General features: G+C 37.3%; 1 protein-coding gene across 1 annotated transcript in view; it reads left to right on the forward strand.

Annotated features, from left to right (window-relative positions):
• Window positions 1–22,845, forward strand: part of LOC128528030 (protein unc-13 homolog C-like) — a 208,775-nt gene that overhangs the window by 97,108 nt on the left and 88,822 nt on the right. Inside the window, exon 19 of the mRNA XM_053500754.1 lies at window positions 4,994–5,079. Coding sequence (XP_053356729.1) covers window positions 4,994–5,079 — 86 coding nt within the window. The remainder of the gene's footprint in view (window positions 1–4,993; window positions 5,080–22,845) is intronic.

Below are 22,845 nucleotides of genomic sequence, written 5' to 3' on the forward strand. Positions count from 1 at the left end.
ATCTAAAGCATTGCATTTTAATATATAAAGCTCTAAAGCTTAGGGTGATACTTCTGGTTCCTCGCGGCTAACTGATGAGGCATAACAACCCTAAACCCTGATTATGGCTATAAAACGAGAAAAGGAAACAGATGAACAGAATGGTTGTGCTGCTCAGTCACATTCGACAGATCGTGAATGTTTTATCTCAGAGTTACTGTTCAGACTAATGCATTCATGGTATTTTTCTTTTTTCATTAACTCACTCTAATGTGAGGATGTTGTCCCTGTAAACTCAATCCGCAGGGCAAAACATTTCATTCTGTCATTTTGCCAAATTATCATGACAGGAAAACACTATGTACTGTAACTGCCAATGTTTTTTTATGTTTCACTCTCATTAGCATTCGTGTTTACACATAACCAGTACCTGGTACCACCATTAGCCTTGTAGCTTCCAACATATGAACGTAAAAAAAATAATAATAATTGCGCCAACCTTACTGGTTGAATTTCCTGCATTTGGGATGCTGTAGACGCTTTAGTAACTGCTGTAACTGTTTCGTTAGTGAATGAAAGATGCATCATGAGAGTTTGAAGGGGAGAAAAAAATGGAAAGATTATAAACAAATACTCAGACAATTGATAAATCTAAATAAGTGCATTATCAGTAAACCTTATTTACTAATAACAATTGGATTAACGAAATAATAAAATATTAATATTAGGTTTCTCGCCTGCCATGCAGAAGGCCCGGGCTCAATTCCCACCCAATGCCCAAACCCCAGTCCAGTCCGTCTCTCAGAGTTGGAGCAAAAGATGCATCTAGACTCTTTTCTGTTCTGGCAACTAGGTGGTGACATGAACTTCCTCTAGATGTCCATACAGCTCTTCATTAACAATCTGTAAAAAACGACTTAAGACAGATTTGTTTCTTTAATACCTTGGTTATCCAAAAAAAAAAAAAAAAACCTCCTAAAACTGATGGGAGTTAGTCAGTAACCTAGTTACCCAGTGTAAGGATCTGTCCAGTGATGGAAACTTCTAACTTGAGTCGCTCTGGATAAAAGCATCTGCCAAATGCCTAAACGTAACAGACTGATCCAATCCGGCTCATTCTGAATAAATATTTAAAATAAATTTTTGATTATCCATTCAATCTGGCAAATATTCACCATGTAAAAACGTAATCATACAGAACCGCTAAAGCAAAATGTCCTTTTAGTGTGTCTGGGTCTGTTGAACGGAAATTATAATCATGATAGAACATTTCCAACCAATAAGAGCCAAAAAACGAATTCTTGGCGGGATTTCTTACCTAACGGTCTCGCCATTGTTGTTCTTAATTATTGGAATAATGCAAATTATTATTTATGAATCATTTAATTATACATAAATGTGATTTTTTTCTGATGCTGAGATTTATTTTGTGCTAAGCTGCGCTGAAAAAACATGCAAATTTACGTCCCGCCTTTGCGCATTCGGTTTCTCACAAGTCGAAGACGAGACCGGGTTCTTCTAATTAACTGTAACGCGGAAGGCGGGATTTCTTAACCTCACACGGAGACTTTTAAAAGGGACTTTTGGACTTGACTCTTTCAATTTGTTCTCAGACAGGCTGAGAGAGAGAGAAAGAGAGAGAGAGATTGGAGATGCGGTTCATTTCCTGTACCCCATGAAACAGCAATGAAACTGCAGCCATGTTGCTATGGGAACACAGCCAGAGCTTGCATTACGGTTCAGCTTAGAAAGTTTAACCCCCCACTATTCCAACGGTACACACTCGCCACCCCTACCCACCTCCACACCCCTGCCCACCCCAACCGCCCCCCCATCAAAAAAACCCCATAACAATTAACTCCTACTTCTCTACAGGGAAGGTCCATCCAGACAACCATTAATGAAAATGAAGAGCTGATCTTGTGTGTTTACGGCTCGACCAGGAAACTAGAAGTAGAGAAATGTTTTAATTTGTTCTCAGAGACTGGAAGGGGTTATCTCCGGAGGACAGATTAGCGTGCACGTTATGAAGCCAGCTAATGGTGCGAGTAGTGCATGGAGAATAAGAAACAGAGTGATATTTTTTACAAGTAAGAGGTTTTGCGAGATTAGATTTGCAAGCTGGCGTGGAGCCCAAACATGCATCTAATCTAACACTGTCACACGTATATATATATGTATATATATATATATATATATATATATATATATATATGTGTGTGTGTGTGTGTGTGTGTGTGTGTGTCCTTGTGTCTGGGAATGTCAGGATTTTTGTAGATTCTGTCCGAATGTCAATATGACATCAGTTGTAGCCCGAGTGAATACAAATGCAATTACTATTTAACTTCTGTACACGACTCTAAATACAACAGTTGACCTTATTTGTCTTTTAAAGGTATGTTAGGGAAGGGCTCAGAGCTCCTTTAACGTGTGTGTGTGTGTGTGTGTGTGTGTGTGTGTGTGTGTGTGTGTGTGTTAATGCTCCAGCTGAATTACCCCTCAGCAGTGGTCTGAATTCCATTTTTAGACAGTGTTAAGTATTTTTAGCATAGTAAGGCGGAGCAATTCATCAGAGTGGGTGGGATTGACAATGGGATAAACCGAATCTGTTTAAATAACATGCAGCACGAGGATGAAAAAACTGTAGTCGATGGAGAAGTGCCTAAAGGTGTAGTTCTGCAAATGTCCACTGGGGGTTGGCCCTAAAAGTGAGTTGAGTTAAGTTTATTTACCCTTATTCATCACTACACAGTGAAATTCTTCCCAGCTTTGTGATTGTGAATGGCCAGCCATTATACAGCAACCCTGGAGCAGAGGGGGTTAGGGGACTAAAAAAAAGGCAACCCTAAAACGCCAACTTTCCGATCAGTAATGCAGAGCCTTAACACACTGAGCCACCCTAGGTACAGGGAATGCCCAACTTTATAACGGAAATGTAAAGCAGACTGGTACAAAAACCATCCTGCTGGTTATTCAGAGCTAAATTGCAAAGCCATGACAGATATACGAGCATTGCTTTTATGGAACTCATCAGTTAAAATTACATTAAACCATACACTTATACATGGTTAAGGGAAGGGATGATTTGAGCGACAGCCACACTGCAGGTGTCAAACCGCTAGCTGTGTGCTATCACTTTAGGTGAAATGTGTGAGTTGCCACAGGACAATGTTTAGGGTCTGGATGACTTCTATCAAAGTAACATCAGCATATCAATTAACATCACCCACCTTGGCTTGGCTTATTACCTTGTGGTAGGTGACTGAGTTAGGTGCTGTAGGCGTGGTCCAACCCACAGCCAGGCTGCGTTTGTTCTGCCAATTTGACCATTTTTGGGTTATCTAGAGATTAAGGTGAAGTCAGCTCCTGCCAAGATGGCGACGATTACAGTATAGCTCCCACAGATGAGCTTATATGGGTGACGTCATGGATGGTTTGTCTGTTTTTTATTTAATACAGTCTATGGTGCAGTTAATGACTGTTGAAGTGAGCGTGGCCAGGCAATGCAGTACACCAGGATGACATGGAGAGAAGTTAAAAATTATCACTGAAACTTAAATACAGACAGGTAAAGTGTCGATAAAAGTGAGAAGATAAAGTATGATTGCAGATATGTTACAGTCCTGGAGATCCGTACTAGTCAAAACACAGCGTGTGTAGCCTCCATGGGTAAAACAAAGTGGGCGGGGCTTAGTGATGCGATTTGATACATCACTGATAAAATCGATTAAAAAAAAATCGATGTAATCAATTGCATTTCAAAAAATAATAAATTTCTACCCGGAGAAAGTGATTATCACAATAACAGTGAGATTGGCATGAATGTAACCACAATCATATTTGTTTTTGGTTTTGCACCATTTTGTAGAATTTAGCTGATCTAACACATCTGATCGTATTTAATCAATGCCTTCAGGAATGTGAATATTAAAGCCTGGTGAAAATAAATGCTACAGCACGTCAGTGGCACCTGATCAAATCCGAACCAAGCTGTCTGGCTGCAGGGCGTTCAATTCCAACAGAACCTGATTCTACTCCAACAAGTAACTGATCTCGGTCTATCCAGTGGTGATGGGACCAATCAGATTGTTGGTTTGATTGGAATCCTGTGAGATTAGAGACTGCCTGGAGTTTAAATCTCTCTCTCTCTCTCTCTCTCTCTCTCTCTCTCTCTCTCTCGCCCAGGTCAATAAATAGTGTGGATTTATTTGATTAAAATCAGTGAGTGAGAAAAAGAATCATCTCATAAATGAAATGGTGACCAAATGGATCAATGAATGAATGAAACCGTGACTGAATGATTTATTGTATGAAAAAATGAGTGATTAAATAAATTAGTGAATTAATTATTCAGTAAATTAAGTAATCATATGTAAATATATCAATCAATGTGAATGAATCGCTGCCTGAATGAATCAGTAATGAATAAAAAACTTGAATGAAAGAGTCAATGACTAAATTGATAATTACATAAATATATCAGTAAGTAATTAAATCAATGACTGAATCAATCAATAAACAAATGAGTGAGTAAATGAATCCGTGCATTAATGAATGCATGAATTGTTTAATTAAAAACATTGATTAAATGAAACCATACATTAATAAATCAGGGACTGAATACATCAGTAAAAGAACACACCAGTGAGTGACTTATTCAGGGGCTGAATGAATAAATGAATGGATGAATCAGTGAACAAATGAAGCAGAAAATGAATGACTGTCTGACTGGGTGGCTCAATGAATGAATCGATAGCTGAATGAAAAGTTGACTGAATGAATCAGTAAATATATGAGTCAGTGACTGAATAAATCATTGATTGAATGAATTAAAGAATGAAAAAAATCCATGACTGAATTATTTAATGTACGAATGAATCAGAGACTAAATAAATTACTGAATTAATTATTCAGTGAATAAAGAAATCACTAAATTAACTGAAATAGTAAAGAAAGAAGTCCGTGAATGAATGAATGAATGAATAAGTAACGGCGTTGTCGATGTGATCTGCAGATTCCCGCAAGAGCTGAACATGGGCAAGATCAGCGCCGAGATCATGTGGAACCTGTTCGCTATGGACATGAAGTACGCCATGGACGGTGAGTTACTGTTTTCATCCGTGTGCGTGTGTGTGTGTGTGTGTGTGTGTGTGTACGCGTGTGTGTGGCTTGCTCATTCTGATTCAGAGCTGATATTTCTATCTGACAGGCTCGAACCCTAGAAAGGCTATTCCTATTGCTATCCAAAACGCACACACACACACACACACACACACACAAGCACACTTACGCGGACACGGGCAGGCATTACTCTTTGTCACTTTTCAGATGCGTCCTTAATCTGTGTGTTTCCATGGGAACCAGATGCTGAGTTGGTGATCGTCTCTCTCTCTCTCACATACACACACACAAACACACACACACACACACACACACGCTTCTATTAAAATGCCATTTGCTGTCCTCTAATTGTTGGTTCATTTGTTATAGATTTGCAGTTTATGAGTCTATACAGTGTACAGTATATGAACGACATACTGTATGAACTCCCTGCCTTGAGTACATCCAAGAATCACTCAAAACCTGTTTTTTTTTTTTTTTTTGCATTTTGTGTAAGATTTAGTGATTTTGTTATCAAGGCAGTAGCAAGAAGAAAACTGAGCCACTTTGGTTTTTAAAGCAGCCAGTGCTAAGAGGAATCATACATTAAGTGCAGTTAATGGAACCGTGCAGTTCAGGAATCATAGTAATTAAGTGAGGTTTAATGTCTGTACATTTTATATTTTACTTTATTTACACGTCTTTCCTAAATGTTTTAGACTGTTTTTATATGCAGAAATATGATAACTGTATAGTGTTGTAATATTGGTAATATTTTTGGGTGGCTGGAACGTATTATCTGGATTCACATTATTTCCATTCCATTACAATAATTACATTATTACATAATCACAGTGTAAACGTTCCCCTTAAGAACTCAGCAGCTTAAATTCCTATGCCGAGGTACCGCTGCATGTTCTCTGCATCTCTACATGCTTTATTTCCATTAGTTACTGTACAGTTTCTACAGTGTAATACAGGTTTATTTCTATAAGTTACAGCTTCACCTGTGAGAGATACAAAGCACTAGGACTGGAGACTCCTTCAGTAAATCAACAATAAAATGAAGATCTTATATCTTATATATAGTATAAAAAAACTTTGGCATCTAAGTAATTAAAAGCTTTAAAATATGTTTATGTTTATAAGTATGCGCACCATATGAGTCCCAGTGTTGCCATAGAAACAATCTCCAATAACAAGAACGAGTGCTTTAATATAAATCCACACCTTAATATTTAAAATCTATCTGCTTGTTTATTGGGTTGTTTAATTTTTTTTTTCTTTTACCGTGTGCGTGTGTGTCTGTTGTTGGAAACAGAAATATGAGCGTAGTAAAAATATTCAGTGAGCTGCGTATAAAGTGGAACAGGAATGAAGATAAAGTGTGGTGCTGTTTGGGGCTGAGAAACAATTCAGGTGTGGAATTTGTAGCCGCTTGTCACGAGCTGAGGACTCGCTACTGAGGCCATTTATCACCAACACCTAACCTGTGTGTGTGTGTGTGTGTGTGTGTGTGTGTGTGAGGAAGAGAGCGAGAGCATCTGCTTGCATCATTTCATAATCAGTAATCAGTGCAGCCGTTGCAGTGCAGCCGGCTGGTTCCTCCTTCCTCTGAGTTTCAGTTCCTCGAAAGAAAGAAAGAGAGAGAGAGAGAGAGAGAGAGAGGGAGATGATAGAGAACATTAAAAAGATATGTAAGAGATGAACTATTAAAACAATAAAAATAGTCAAACAAATACAAATAAAAAAACAAGAAAAGAATAAAAGTAGACAGTTTATGGAAAAATATGTACAGTGTTTTATTCTTATACATATTTATATAACAGTTATACATATGATAAAAAATATGGTATAAATCGTTCCATTTTTTATAAATTTATATTTCTGTTAATGTTGTAGAACACCAGTGTAACACGTTTCTATTATTATACACACAGCCTATCATAACCCCTACTCTTATTTCCTATTCCATAACCCCATACTCCCAGTTTATATGTCCTAATCTCTACACCATATTTTACATTCCATAATCCCTACTCTCATTTCATTATCCCCTAATCTCTACTCCATATTTTATATGACATAATTCCCACCCTCATTTCATATTTTCTAAATCCTACTCTATATTTTATAATATATAATGCCTACTCTTGTTTCATATTTCCTAATCCCTACACATCCCTACACTTTTTCCCTATGCCCTGATCACATACACCCTATGTCTTGTTTGTAAGTGTAGGGTCCTTCAGAAGTCTATGATGTTAGTATAATAAATCCAGAATACACGCATAGTTTGAGACATTGTGCTGGGGGGGGTGGGGGTAGGGGGGGGTAGGTTATGGTTATGGATATTGCATTTTACCAAAACACTTTAGTGCATTAGCATATGTCAACACCAGGGTCATGCTGCACAACAGCACAGCGAGAGGTGCTTTATGTGTGTGTGTGTGTGTGTGTGTTACAATATGCAGTATAGAGGAAAGAGATGTCTTCAAAGGAAACAGAGCGGAAATGTAGTCTCTTATACCTTTCATCTCTCTCTCTCTCTCTCTCTCTCTCTCTGAGTTGAAGTGATGAAGGTGAAGTGATCCATCTACAAGCAGAGACTCTCACTGAGCTCCATATCCTCGGTGTCTCACTCCTTCCTTCCCCGCTGTGACCCGTGTTTGAACCTCCAGCTTTATAATCTCCAGTTCGGTCATGTTCTCTGTGTCTACAGTGTGTAAAGTGTTTGTTTTTTTTATGTCAGCTGTGAGGTGTGAGAAACAATGTGAGGTGTGTATCGCAGTGCATCAATCCCTCTATGTAAATGTGTTCAGTTTTAAATACAAGGTAGACATGGCTTAACCTACAGTGGGCTTGGGTCTGATAGTTTCTCCACTTTAGCTACATCAGTCCAGCTCATAACTGCTCTCAAGTAAAGATGAATAATAATAATCTTAGTTATTTAATTTTGATTCACATAAAACGTACCCACTGAAATATTTTCTAACCAACTCAGCTGGTGATATTTCCTAAAATATATTGAAAATAGTTGTGTAATTTAAACCTTGATAGATTGATCTTGACCAGGCAGTTAGTAAGGATGATTGAATGCTCATGTCAAAGCAGGATTTTGATTGTGCAGAATAACAGTTCGTGGTTTTGAGTGTAAAAAAAAAAACTTTATTCCTCTATATAATCCCCTGCTACACTAATGCACTTATCCTAGCGTTTCACTAGTGCTTGGGAACCATACAGGTAGAAATTCTTAAATTGGAAATTAGAAAACACCGACTGCATGCTTCACGTCTGAAACACCGGCCTCCCAGGAACTCCTGGGCCAGAGATCATGGCCCAAACATGTAGAAAAGACTTGGAGCGAGGTTAGGAATGTAAGCGGAACGTGACAATAACTCCCAGCCGAGTTCCTGTAATGTGCGAATGGTGTTGGTGAGTTCTTTTGTGTGTACAGTTCCCACAAACACATGTGTTTCTTCTGCAAGTGGGCACCAAGCAAGTTTCGAGGCTCAAGGCTAAATATTCACAGGAATGACTGCATTGGGCTCCGGGCCACCTCAGCTAGGATTATCATTCACGGATCTACAGTACGGCCTTCTTTAAAGTTCGTCCTGATGTCCAGACGATCATGTGGTATGAGATTTAGATCCATGGTTGAAACGAACAGAGAGATGATGGAAGAAATGGAGACGCAAATAAAAATGATAATTTTGGCGAAGGCTAGGTTGTTATGCTTTAGGGGGTCATAAAGGGTCTTTTTCCTTTTTATGGCGCTACAACCACAAAGTATGTAAAAGCCATGCCCTTGAAGTTTCTGTGTGGCTAAACTAAATTAACTGTATTTTCATTTTCATGTGCTGCAAGCCCCACCCCTTCACTACATATCGCTGGGTGTTTGTGTGTCAAGGTCACACCAGCAGGATTTCTCCTCCTGCATAATTTACTTTGTATTGATTTACTCAAATCCAGGCATGTGATGTGACCCGGCATGGAAATCTTCCTCGTAACTCAATTCCAGTTTCTTTCATTTTTGAGGATTTTTCCTAAATGAACAGCTGCCTGCTTTGATTAGTGTCTAGTGGAGACGATGGGAAGTCACTGAAGGAGAGAGAGGGGGAGAGAAAAAGAGAGAGAAAGATAAAGTGTAGAAGAGACAGAGATAAAGACAGAAAAAAGTGAGGAAGACACAAACATACAAAGAAAAAGACAAGAGGAGGTATAGGGTAAGACAGATAAAAAGTGAAAGAGAAAGAGAGGAAGCATCACTTCGAAAGACTAATAAGAGATCAAGACAGAATGTAGGCAAATGGAGAGGGACACAAATAAATACTGGAAAAGAAACATATATAGGAAGAAAGAGAGAGTCACCAAAAGGGACAAAGAATGGGAGAGATAGATAGAGACAAAGACAAAAATAGAAGGAAAGACAGTGAGAGAGAGAGGAGACAGAGAGAGAGAGAAAGAGACAGGCACAGACATGTAGAGAGAGAAAAAGGACAGGGAGAGAAAAAACAAATGCAGACAAAGGAAAGACACAGACAGAAAGAAACGAAGATAAAAACAGTGAGAAAGTGTGAGACAGACAGAGAGACATGTAAATAAAATGCGGAGAAAGACTGAGAAAGAGACGCATAGAGAATGATAAACAGAGTAAGTGACAAAAAATAAGAGAGAGACAAAGATAGACAGACAGACACACAGATGGAGAGGCTGAAAGAGAGAGAGACACAAAGAAAGAGTGGGAAATAGATAGATAGAAAGACAGAGACAAATGAATGAAAAGACACAAAGACAAAGACTAAGAAAGGGCTGCCTGGTAAAAGAAAGAGAAGGTGGCAGGAGGAATAAGAGAGAGACAGAAAGACAGAGAGAGAGAGAGAGAGAGAGAGAGAGAGAGAAAGGGATGGAGACAAAGAGACACATGGGGAGAGACACAAAGAAAGACTGTGAAAGCGATAGAAAGGGTTGGACACAGACCAACATGGACAAACATAAAGAAATGGATAGAGAAGCAAAGAAAAAAGAAAAGACAAAAAGTGAGACAATAAGGACTGGGAGAGGCGGAAAGAGAGTGTGAGTTGTTCAGTACAGTCACTAATACTGTATTTACACAGAACAAATTTGCTAGCTAGCTAAGTTTCACTGTTTGCCTCCATAAACTCGTCTCCATCAGTTTATTTTCCATCTGAACGTCTCACTCATGTAGACAACGCAAGCTCAGAAGCCTCTGTAGTGTCACACTGTCCTTTAAACTGTGTTTATCCTACAGTGCTGAGGTGGTATATGTTCAGTTAGCTGTGATGCTAAGTCTATTTAGGCTGTTTTTTTAGCCTTCAGAAGCCTTTTCTTATTCATTAAGCAACATATCTGAGGTAAATGTGGATATTATGGATAAGTTGGTATGGTTTCCATGGTGACTGTGTGTTTACATTGCCATGATAAATGATTTATTCTTCTGATTCATTAGCTAGCGCATGATAGGCAGCCATATTTGTGGCCTCTTAAACATATTCCACTTAACTATTATATTCTCTTTGAGTGGGAGCACAGATAGGGTGTGTGTGTGTGTGTGTGGTAGTTTGATAGTGAGCTGTCGTTTATATAACACACATCATTTACCTCAGATGTGATTATTTTTGGTTATGGTGTTTAGTGTGGCTATTATTAGGTACTGTGTGTGTGTGTGTGTGTGTGTGTGTGTGTGTGTGTGAGTGATATGTGTTATAATCCGCCCTCATCAGAGCAACCGGCGGACACGCAGGGCATCTTAGCATGAACCCGCCTTCCTCCCAGTGGGTTGTGGGACATGATGAGAGCGTGTCAGCAGGGAATCGGGCGAGGACAAGGCTGTCTCTTTCGCAGCTCTGTATCCCACTGGGAAATAAACGGTTGATTATTATTGAGACACATACATGGTACCTGAAGCCCCGCCTCCCAAAATGAGAAAACCGTAGTTAGCATTTACAAGGTACATCATAGCTAACACTCCAACATTTTGCTAGCTCACAGAAAAATTGCATGAAAACATTGTAGTAATGTGTACTATGTAAGGAATTCATCACAACTTCTCGTGCTGTTAAGATAAAACAATCAACAATATTGTAGGAATGAAGTTGATTCATTTTCTTATGACAGTACATCCTGAAGTGTTGTATTTCTATAAAAATTTGCCAAAAATTCTGATATTTAAGTTATTACTTAACAATGGGTTATACAGTACTTTTTTGTCTTTTTCTGGTTCCGTTTATTGTTGTAGGACATGCATGAAGCAAGTTACTTTCTGTTATTAATTAAGTTGTCTGCATTGTGGCTTAGTGGTGCAAGCGCTTTCGCCTTACACCTCCAGGTACTGGGTTCGATTCCTGCCTTGGGGTCTGTTTGTGTGGAGTTTGCATGTTCTTTGTGGGTTTCCTCCGGGTACTCCGGTTTCCTCCCACAGTCCAAAGACATGCAGATTAGGCCAGGTGATGTTCCCAAATTACTTGTAGTGTGTGAGTGTGTGAGTGAGTGTGTGAATGTTAACCAGAGGTTCTACTACCAGTTTTAAAAATGGGAATAAATACAATAGTCACCATTGGTCTCCACAGACCCTAGTTGGACAACAGAGGTTTCTAGATGGATGAATGGATGGATTAATGATGTTAGTATTAACGATATAACGCAATAAACGCTTTAATGTATTTACAGTATATATAAATTTTTTTATTTAGTTTTTTTTTCAGTTTTATGCCGTATTTCTAGACTTATCTAACACTTATGTTCAAATTGACCTCCATGCTGGTATAATACAGTAAGTACTGTAAGTACATTAAAATGTATAAAAATATAAATAAAAACATATAATTATTTGAATTTTACTGTTTCCCCATTTATGGTTACATTTAGTGTTGTAGGGCATCCATAAAGCAAGTTACTCAAAGTTATCAATGATCTTGTCTGCACAATGGCTTAGTGGTTAGCACTGTCACCATGCACCTCAAAGGTCTGAGTTCGATTCGATTTGAGTATCTTATACCAACCATCTCAAATATCTACTGTATATACACCACCCCTTTTTAGTTTGTAATCACTAGAGAAGGCTGGTATAAGATAAGACTCCAGTTATAATTATGTGTAATAAACTGTATTTCTGTAATAAACTGTGTAATAAATTATATTCTTACACATAATTATCTTATTTTATACCAGTCATCGCTAGGGATTACAGACAATGATTTAAAAAAAGAGAAAATGACCAGTGAGGGCAGTTCTCTGAGTGAAAATGTCTTGTTGATGCTAGAGGTCAGAGGAGAATGGCCAGTCTGGTTGAGATGATAGAAAGGTTTACACTAAATCAACATCTTGTTACAACTGCGGTACTGTCGAAGAGCATCTCCAAACTCACAACATGTTAGTTTGGGGATGCTCTTCAGATGTTCTACAGCAGCAAAACACCACACCAGCTAAGAACAGGAACCTGACGGTCACCAAAATCAGACAACTAAAATGTGGAAAAACGTTTTCTGATGAGACTCTGATCTGACATTCGGCTGGTATGGAATTTGGCATGAACAACATGAAAGCATGGATCCATCCTGCCTTGCATTAGTGGTTCAAGCTGGTGCTGGTGGTGTAATGGTGTGGGAAGATTATTATTATTATTATTATTATTATTATTATTATTATTATTATTATTAATATAAGATTATTATTGCTGACTGTCTCTATCCCTTTATGGCCACAGGATATCGCGTCATGTCACAAAGCTAAAATCATCTTAATCTGGTTCCTTGAACTGAAATTGAGTTCACTGCCCAATATTCAAACGCCCTCCACAGTCACCTTATCTCAATCCAATAGAGCACCCTCGGGGTGTGGTGGAACCAGAGATTCTCATCAGGGATGTACAGGCAACAAATCTGCAGCAACTTTGTGATGTCATCATGTCAGTTTGGAGCGAAATCTCTAATGTTTCCAGCACTTTGTTCAGTCTATGTCATGAAGAAGTAAGACAGTTTTAAAGGCTAAACCCAGGTCCAACCCAGTTCTAGCAAGGTTTACTACAGTATATATTTGTGATATTTTTAATTAGGTTGGAATTTATTGTTCTTTAGTCTTCTTCAGTGCAGTGCTTAAATTTCTGCATTATACCACCACCACAACTTTTTAAATATTCATTTCTAAAACATGCTCTGAGTTTAAACGAGCATGCTACAGAAGATTATGACTGCTTAAATACGATTTGCATATGAGCACAGGACTCCTGATCGGTTCCATTGAGTTTGTACAGTGCACAGCTTTTTTTCTTACAATGCACAATGTCACAAAGCAGCTTTACAGACATCTGCGGTATTCTGGTAAAAGTATTCGCTCAATAAGTCATGGCGAGACAGACGCTCTTTCTACAACACACACACACTCTCTCTCACTCACACTCGCACACATACAGTCGAGTCTTTTTATTTTCTCTGACAGTGTTTCATCTCTCTATTCAGATTACTGCCAAACGAATGAATAGTGAATGCCAAAGCTTGGATACATGTGTGTATGAAGAGCACCTGCTCATCTCCGCACAGAAAAACTTTGATCTGTGACTAAATGTTTGTGTGTAACACTGATGGAAAGAGTTTCTGGTCACTTCAGCACTTTGTAACTGTTTCAATATCTTCAGGACAGACTTCAAACATTGAATGGAACTATAAAGGGATGTAAACATTGGTGTCTCAATACTTAACAAATACAATATTAAAATCATTGTTGTAGTATAAGACAAATAAGACACAAAAATAAGACATGCTCTTATTGGAAATATGATCAGCTTCAAGGTGGGACAATCACACTACTTTATCACACTGTGATGTAAGTTTATTATTTTTCAGTACCCCGGAACCTCGGCATACAAATTTAATCCGTTCTGTAATTAGTTCTTAAGGTGACATGTTATTTTTGAAAGGCATTTCCCATAAGAAATAATGTAAATGAGGGTAATTTGTTTCAGCCATGTCAAAGTATCACTAATATTACCAGTTTGTTAACAGTATAATAATATTTTTTTTATATAAAAACAATCAAAACATTTAGAAAAAAACATTTAAATAAAGTAAGATATGGAATAAATAGACATTAAACCTCGTCTTTAATGTCGATTTATGATTCGTCTTGGCTCCGATTTAAAAATAAAACTGAAAGCGGCTCCCTTTTCTTCTTGGTACCGTACTTGATAACATTCTTGGGACACAAGGTGCTACGATATGTCTTCACTTAATCTTGCACAAAATAACATATTAAATATAGATGTATACTCGCTTCATTTGGCTTTTCACTTTTTTTAAACGTCTCCCAGACGTATGCACAGCGTTTAGTTCGGCTCAGTTCATCTGCTCATATGCGAAAAAATGCTCCGTATGCTGAGCCAGATTTCTTACAAAAAAGGTGAAAATTTCTTCTTATGCCATGGTTCCACTGTAATGGCACCACACAGAGTCCTTTAATTCTAACTGCAATTTTGATGTCTTATACTTATTTTGCTGAGATCAGAGGTCAGCCAGAACAAGAGCAGGATTTTGGATCTCAGGTGCTGATTGTGTTGATTGCTAACAGAAATTGTCCCAGTTAAATCTCAACCCTTCATTACCACAGCAGTTGAAAATCAATCACATGATGTGATTTTTGTCTGTAAGATTATTAGTCTCCCATCGTGGCTGCTTCGGCAGAGCTGTGAAACCAAACTGAACCGAAATGAAAGCTGCGGTTTTGTTCCTGCTGTTTAAAATGCTGTAGTGTTAAAGCTCTGAGCTGAGCGCTGGAGAGAAAGCTATAATCAGGAGGGTGGTTTGATCTGCTTCCAGGATCCGACGAAATACAGTTTAACTCAGATTTGTCACATGTGGATTTTTTTTTTTCACTTTTCATCACAGAAAAACATTAATTCTTCTTTCTCAAGCCTGAGATGAATAAACTGCCAGACCAGCTTTGATAATGAGACAATATGGCTAATTATATTACAGAGCATAATGCTAATTGATAATCTTCAGAGTTTGGCTTTGTTAGGTGTCTCATTATGCATGCAAACATTTACTTTTAATAATTTATTCTTTAATCATTATTTCTTGAAATTTAACTAAACAGAACTGGTACACAAATGACTGGGGTTTATTGTTAACAGGAATGATTACAAAATAATACATACAGTACAGGGTGTCCGGAGGTTCTCCATACAAAGCAAAATATGTTCTAACGATTATACACTTTGTTTGTTCCTTTATAAAAAGGAAAGAATACACTATTTCCCGAAGTGTCAAATTATTGGGCTACAGCAAACAATGAAAGCAACCAAGCATGTTTCTGGAAATTAGTGAAGAACTCTTGAACGCCTTATTAAAACCTGGAGAATAGAACTGCATTGTCAACTTTGTGGAAGAATCGTGATTGGAGAAAAAAAAATTAAATGACTGGGGATCACTTGAGTACTCGGTATAGTTAAACAATAAAAACCATAGCTATATTTAATAATGAAAGTAAGGTCATTTCCATACACACACAATGTGATGAGAACTCACAGAATTGGGACAGCTATTTGTCCAAATAAAAACCAATTGTTAGTGAGACTCATCAGAAAAAAAAGGCTTCAGTTTGTTAAGGAGCTTAAAGATTGGACTTTGAAGCGAAGGAAAAAGGTAATGTGACCTGATGAGTCCAGACTGACCCTATTCCAGAGTGATGGGCGTGTCAGGGTGAGAAGGGAAGGACATGAAGCGATGCTCCCATCATGCATAGTGTCCACTGTACAAGCCTCTGGAGACAGTGTTATGATCTGGGGTTGATCAGTCGCTCGGGTCGAGACTCAGTAACGTTATGGGGCGATAAAATGAAGTCAGCTGACCACCTGAATGTACTGAATCACCAGGTTATCACATCTGTGGAGGTTTTCTTCCCTGATGGTACAGAAATATTACTGGACCCAAAGTGTATACGGTTAGAGGTTCTGGGAGGATGAGGAATTATTTTCACTCATGAACTGGACACTACGTCCATATGTTACTGTCTAATCAAAGCTGAAGAGAACTGGATGAAATATTTTCCTTTTTTTTTTTGGCCAGGCAGTGTAGTGTAGTTTGCTGTTAAGAATGCCTTTGAAGAAAAAAAAGAAGAAAGTATAAAAATCACTTTTATGGGTAAAATTGGAAAACTGTTACAAAGTGTGATGAAAGTACATTTATGAGAGAGGACTCTTTATATATTACAAAGAAATGAAAATCATATAATGAAGATTATTTTGCTTATTTCCACTGTTGAGACATCCTGATGTAATATGAATATAAAAAAATAAATAAATACTTAACAAATTAGATTTTACTCAGTTTCCTACTAAGTAGTAATAATTCATTCTACTGATTAGGCTGATTAGTGATTAACACTATTAAGCACTACCCTGTAATTAGCTTAAACAGAGGACACTGGGGATGTTAGACAAACACATCCTCTGGCTAGATTCTACATTTAGCCAACTTTACGCTTTACTTCATTACACCCTCGTTTAAAAGTTATATTTGTAAAATGACTCAACGCTCACAGCAGTTTCTCAGTGACAGAACTAAGAAATTAAAACAGTGTGTTTGCAGAGCATCATGGGTAATAGACTCCTTGACTAGATCTGTTATCAGGAATAGATACGGGTCCCATATATTATATAAAGGTCCCATAGTTTCTTTAACAAGTTAACACAGGTTTCCAAACTCCCTGAAGTATATATATGAGGTCACACTAGGTTCACATTAAAAATCTAATTGGTTTGTTTAAGCCCTGGCCATTACAAACACGGAAAAAATAGAAAAAAAAGACACTCCCCAATTAATTAATTTAATTATGTTTCTATTTTAAATATGCTAATAAAATTACACATTATTTATTAAATACTAATTCAGTTAACATTTCATTATTATTATTATTATTATTATTATTATTTTATCCATTTATTAACCTTTAACTATTTAAATAAATAAAATCATTATAATTTATTTGCATTAAATTATTATTTACATAAATATTGAATTGCTTCTAATGACCCTTTTTCTTAATAATGTTTAATGTATTTATCGTTGAACAATAACTGCAGTGCATTTTTTTTTTTTTATAAGAAACATTTCCATAGCTCATGCATGAACAACGTTCACATCAGTCTTTCATTTACTGATTAAATTAGAACCATTAAGCAATTTAACCATTAAACTATTCATAACTGCTGCAGTTTTAGAGGAATTATTTGCCCTTTTTAAGTCCCAGGCATCCTGTTTTATTGATTTATTCATTTTTGTACAAACTGTTATACATGTTTATTTTATGACTTCATTATTAAGTCAGTACAAAGAAAAAAACATTGCTGATTTCCAAACATTAGTATTCCAGGCCAAAAAGAGCAAAACAGTTTATAGTGATTTTAGGCCAAAAACTCCCACCAAAAATGGCATCATAGAAAAACTGTTGGCATCAAATGCAGTCCAAAGGTATCTTTATGGTTTCTAAGTGGAGCCATTTTCAGCAGTGACACGTGACGTATCTACAGTATATCTATGAGCATACAGTATCACATGCGTCTGTCCTCATCAGCAGTGAGTGATCTCCGTGTAACGAGAGCCCCAACCTGAAGTGAGACGCCACGATGGATCGGGCAACTTCAAATTCAAATTTTATTTGTTACATACACAGTCATACACAATACGATATGCAGTGAAATGCTTATATGACCGCCTGTAATCTTAAAAGTTTTTAAAACAATTAACAAGAAATAAGAAAGAGAAATAAATAGCTGAAACTATACGAAAGTGGAACAAAATATAAAAATTTTCAAAAATATATAAGAAATCTAAAACCTTTGCAAAATCTGTACAAAATACAACATAAATTTAAATGCAATTAAAAAGTGGAAATGGATGGAAATGGGCGGGTCGGCAGAGCAGTCAGGGTCCAATCTCACTCTTCAGAGAGAGAGAGAGAGAGAGAGAGAGAGAGAGAGAGTAATTTGGGCACATGCCCAGTGTTACATAACAGTTAAGAAGAGTGGACATTGTGTGCAGATTGTATGGAGGGACTTCAGCGGGACTAGTTAGGACAACATAACTACAATGCAGAACCAGAAGAAAATCAGAGACAAAAGCTCATTAAGTCAGCTCGCAAGATTATGCAAGTTCGAATTCTATGTTCAGGAAGTGTTTAATATACAGTACAATGCCGTGAAAAAGTTTCACATTTAAATGATTCAGATCATTAAACTAATTGTAGTATTACACAAAGATATCCCGAGAAAATAAAAAATGCAGTTTTTTTAAATGACTAATGTCCAAACCTACCAGGTCCTACAGTATGTGAAAAAGTGATTGCAATATAATTGACACGTGTCAGTCTTAAAGAGGTTACAAAGCTATTTCTAAAGCTTAAAAGAATCAGGAAGGGGAAAATATTTATTTCATGGCACCATCACGTCTGAATGACTATATAGAACAAAAGAAAAAAAAGATCTGGTATGTGATTTTCCCAGACAATGAAGGACAAAACCCCAGACATGGACAAGAGAGATGGAAACACAGTCATAGATAAGCATAAGCCCAGCCTCGGATGTACAACGATTCCCATGTGAACGCGGCTTAAGTCTCCTGATTCGGGATCTGGCAAAGAATCTGAACATGAAGTGCAGCGTGTCAAAAAGATCCAATTAACACCAAAAAATCCCTGTCTTTCTGTCTGCCTTCTCTTTTTTTCTTTCTCTTGATTGCATCAGAACATCAGGCATGAGCTTTTGTGTGTGTGCACGTGTGTGTGTGTGTGTGTGTCAGAGGGACTCCCAAGAGCTTGTTTCCTCCTCTTGTTTACCCTGTGTAGGTTTTCTCTGAAGATGCTGTGAAAATTTCTTTGAAGATCTGAGAGAGAGTGTGTGTGTGTGTGTGTGTGTGTGTGTAGAGGTGAGGGTTGGAGGTAGGGTTATGAGGAGGTGGTTGGGCGGGGGGGTGTGGGGGGGGGGGCAGGAGGGGTTCAACAAGGAAGCTCATCCTACAAATATGACGTTCACTAGAGATGTTTTACAAGTTGTTTGAAAAGGTCACATTTGTTTATGTCAAGTTTTGTCTTCGAGGACATTTCTGTCTGGACTCTCTGTGACACTTCAGACCAGTGACAGTCCCAAAGTTAGATCGATGTTCTCGCATCAAAGATTGCGTGTATTCAGAATCGCGTTCTGTGCGCGATGAGTTCCGCTCTGAGAGCTTGTTCATAAGTCCAATTTGTTTACTACGTCCACTAAACATTATCTAGGTTCTAGGAGACCAAGACAATGGGATATACACAGCATAAAACTTACATGTTACATGAGTTTGTCCTTGCTCTTTACAATCGTGCCGATGGATAAGTAATTTATGGTCAAAGAAAAGCAATGCCTGCCATCTTTTCCCGTCGCGCCATTATCTCAATTATTTTCACTTCTGTCTCCATCATTATTACTTGGTGCTTCTTAGCGGCACCAGCTTCATCATCGCTGATTCTACACTGTAAAAAATGTTCGGAATTTTAACAGGAAAATATCATATAAATGCTACAGAATCAAACCGTATTTTACAAAACTTGGAATAATCCTAGAATTTACAGTAAAAGAAAAATTGTTTTACAGAGTAAGACCTTAAATTTAACAGTTAAAAAATAAAAATATGGTTTATTGCAGTAAAATATATGATATACTCTATTTATAAAAAAGGAAACTTTCCGAGATTTGTTACTAATATCATGAAGCATCATTTTATTTTTTTACTAAACCTCTGTTGATAGAGTTTAAAAATCTGAAATATCTGCTTTGTAAAAAACAAACCGTAAATTTTACAGTAAAAACCTGGCAGCTGTGGTTCTACCAGCCCTGCACGTGAGCACCTTTCCTTCCCTTTTTCCCCTCCTCCCTCCTTTAACCCTTTTCTTTCCCTAAGTAAAATTACCCCTTTTCCGTAGGACCTCGTCCGTGTTTGTTGTTGCCCCCCTTGTGCCAAACTCATTACAAAATACATGAACATATTTAACACCCCGGTTCAGTGTGCACTTAAAAACCACAATGCAGAACAGAGGACATAAACAATTTTAACATGTGTGTGATAAAATTATTTTTTTGTGTAAAGTTGTAATAAAAGTCCTTCTATAAAATGATATGCTTAGATTGTCCGCCCAAAACACTTAAAAATGTCCACCCTGACATGTTTATATTTGATTTTTGAGAATTTAAATATTGTTTTGCTGTCTTTATTATAAATACATGGGACCATGCTGATGTCCAAGTCTTTAATAAATGTTGATGAGTTTTGATCATTTGATTTAGGCTTGTATTCATCAGTTAGTATAAAAGTACTTTTAATAGTTTCTTAACAGTAAAATCCGAATGCTTAGCAATGTATCTCTTTTAGCTCCCAGCTAGTGTGAGAAAATGATGCTTTCACAGAATAGCTGAATAAATTCACTGTGGTTATTCATAATAAAAAAACAACGAGAGCAATTGTGTAGCAAGCATGATAGCGTAGTGGTTAGCATGGTCGCCTTCCACCTCCAGGGTCCGGGTTCGATTCCTGGCCAGGCTCGATTCCCGTCTCTGTGTGCATGGAGTTTGTATGTTCTCCCTGTTCTTAGTGGGTTTCCTCCAGATTACAGCCCCCCCCCCACCCCCCCCCCCCCAAAAAAATAAAAAAAGGATAAAGCTGTATAGACGATGTGTGAGTTCTGAGCTGTAAAAAAGATGGAAATAAACCATTATTATTACAACATAAATCTTTAAATTAGACAGTTCTAAGCTGTAAAAAAAAAACATGGTTATGATCCGTATTTGTTACAATGTAAACCCTGGAATTTGACGGGAATAAACTGTTTTTATAACAACATAAACATGTTAATTAGACAGTTATAAACCGTAAAAAAAACAATTAAAATCTGTAAAATATACAGTATAATGAGTGCAATACCATACAACCAAAAACATTGCAGCCGTATACAGCTCCCATTTTTTTTTTACCGAAAATTTATGTTTTTTTTTTGTTTGTTTTTTTACAGTCCAATAAAGGTGCTACCGTATTTTACCGTACCACAGCTGCTGTTTTTTTAACCGTAAAATGTACTATTAATTTTTTACACTGTATGCTTACTGCTAGACATCCTGGTTTACACACTGCATACGTGAAAACGTAATGTATGCCAGACAAGTGATCTATCTTCTCAATTGAACATTGACGCAAACACATGTTTGTATCTTCGAAAGTTCGTAACTCAAATATTTGTATGCAGAGGACTTATTATCCTAACATTTTTTTATGTAATAGAGTGCAAGATAAAAACCAGAGACAGCTTACCAGCCAAAAAAGTATTTTTACACAAAGAAGAGAAGATGGTATTACACTAAACTAGACTAAATCTAATTTAATAGTCATGTAATCATTTTAAATAATCTATTAATTACACTTCTAATGAACAAATTCTTTAATTGTCTTTATGTATAAAATATTCTGTACAGACTGTGTATTGTACAGTATATTTCCAGCAAAATCACCAGTTTCTGCATGACATACATTAGTTGCGATTGCACCAAACTGTGACACACCTCAGTTTTACACAAACGCTAAAGTCCAGGTGTAGAACCAGGCACTACTGTACTGTAGGTTACATTATATAAATACAACTGCTTCCATAAGAAATGAAGTGAACCATCTCGAAGATCTAATGTACTCGGTTCAATTATTAGAATATTAGTGTTTTTATTAGTGTTTATTTGTGTTATTAGTGGTTAGTACTGTGGCCTTGCACCTCCAGGGTCCGGGTTTGATTCTCACCTGGGGATCTGAGCACATGTGTCAAAACATGGTGTGTTCCCTCCAGGTACTCTGGTTTCCTCTGACAGTCCAAAGACATGCAGATTAGACGAACTGAATGGTGTTAGACACTGTACTATTTGTTGAATGTGGTCAAACAATCTCATTCCACAGCATAGAAGCTGATGGCACAATTCAGTGTTTCGAGTTTTGCAGCCTTTCATTGAAATGCCGCATCACGCTGTTGTACCTCCATGGTAAGAAGAGGAGATAAATAGGTACCAGCTGCACAAAAGGTCTACTCTTGGGAGAAGCACTTTGGTCTTGAACAGTTTGTTTTTTAGAGTGTTAGCTGTCTGATTTTAAACTGCAGTTTGATTGTTGAGGCACTTAATATTAGTGGGGCATCACTGAGGTGTGAACTTCAAACCCGGTGCTTCGGGACCACAGTGCTACCTTTGGGAACATACAGTACAGAAGTGACGTACCTGTAAATGATTTTCTTCTCACCCTGGCAGTGCCTTTTAAACGGAGGTGTTTCCTCTGAGTGAAGTGTGAACGTATCTGTTTTCTTTCTTCACACCATCTCCACATGTTCGACACGGAGGATCTCACGCAGTGAAACTGAACTCAAAATATTTAGTTGATGAACTAAACATGATAACTGAACTGAAATGCAACATTCTGTTTAAAAAAAATGACAAATGCCAGGGTTAACTTATTAAACTTCTTTCCCTTATTTTCACAGTCAGATGATAGATAGATAGATAGATAGATAGATAGATAGATAGATAGATAGATAGATAGATAGATAGATAGATAGATAGATAGATAGATAGATAGATAGAGTCAACTGTAAATGGTTTCTTAAACCCCTATTAAACCAGAAATATTTATATTATTGTATTTAATTCTGTATACAAACCCGAGTAATATTTGCACAAATTAATCTAAATAAATATAC

The sequence above is a fragment of the Clarias gariepinus genome, chromosome 7, assembly GCF_024256425.1.
Source record: "Clarias gariepinus isolate MV-2021 ecotype Netherlands chromosome 7, CGAR_prim_01v2, whole genome shotgun sequence".
Taxonomy (NCBI): domain Eukaryota; kingdom Metazoa; phylum Chordata; class Actinopteri; order Siluriformes; family Clariidae; genus Clarias; species Clarias gariepinus.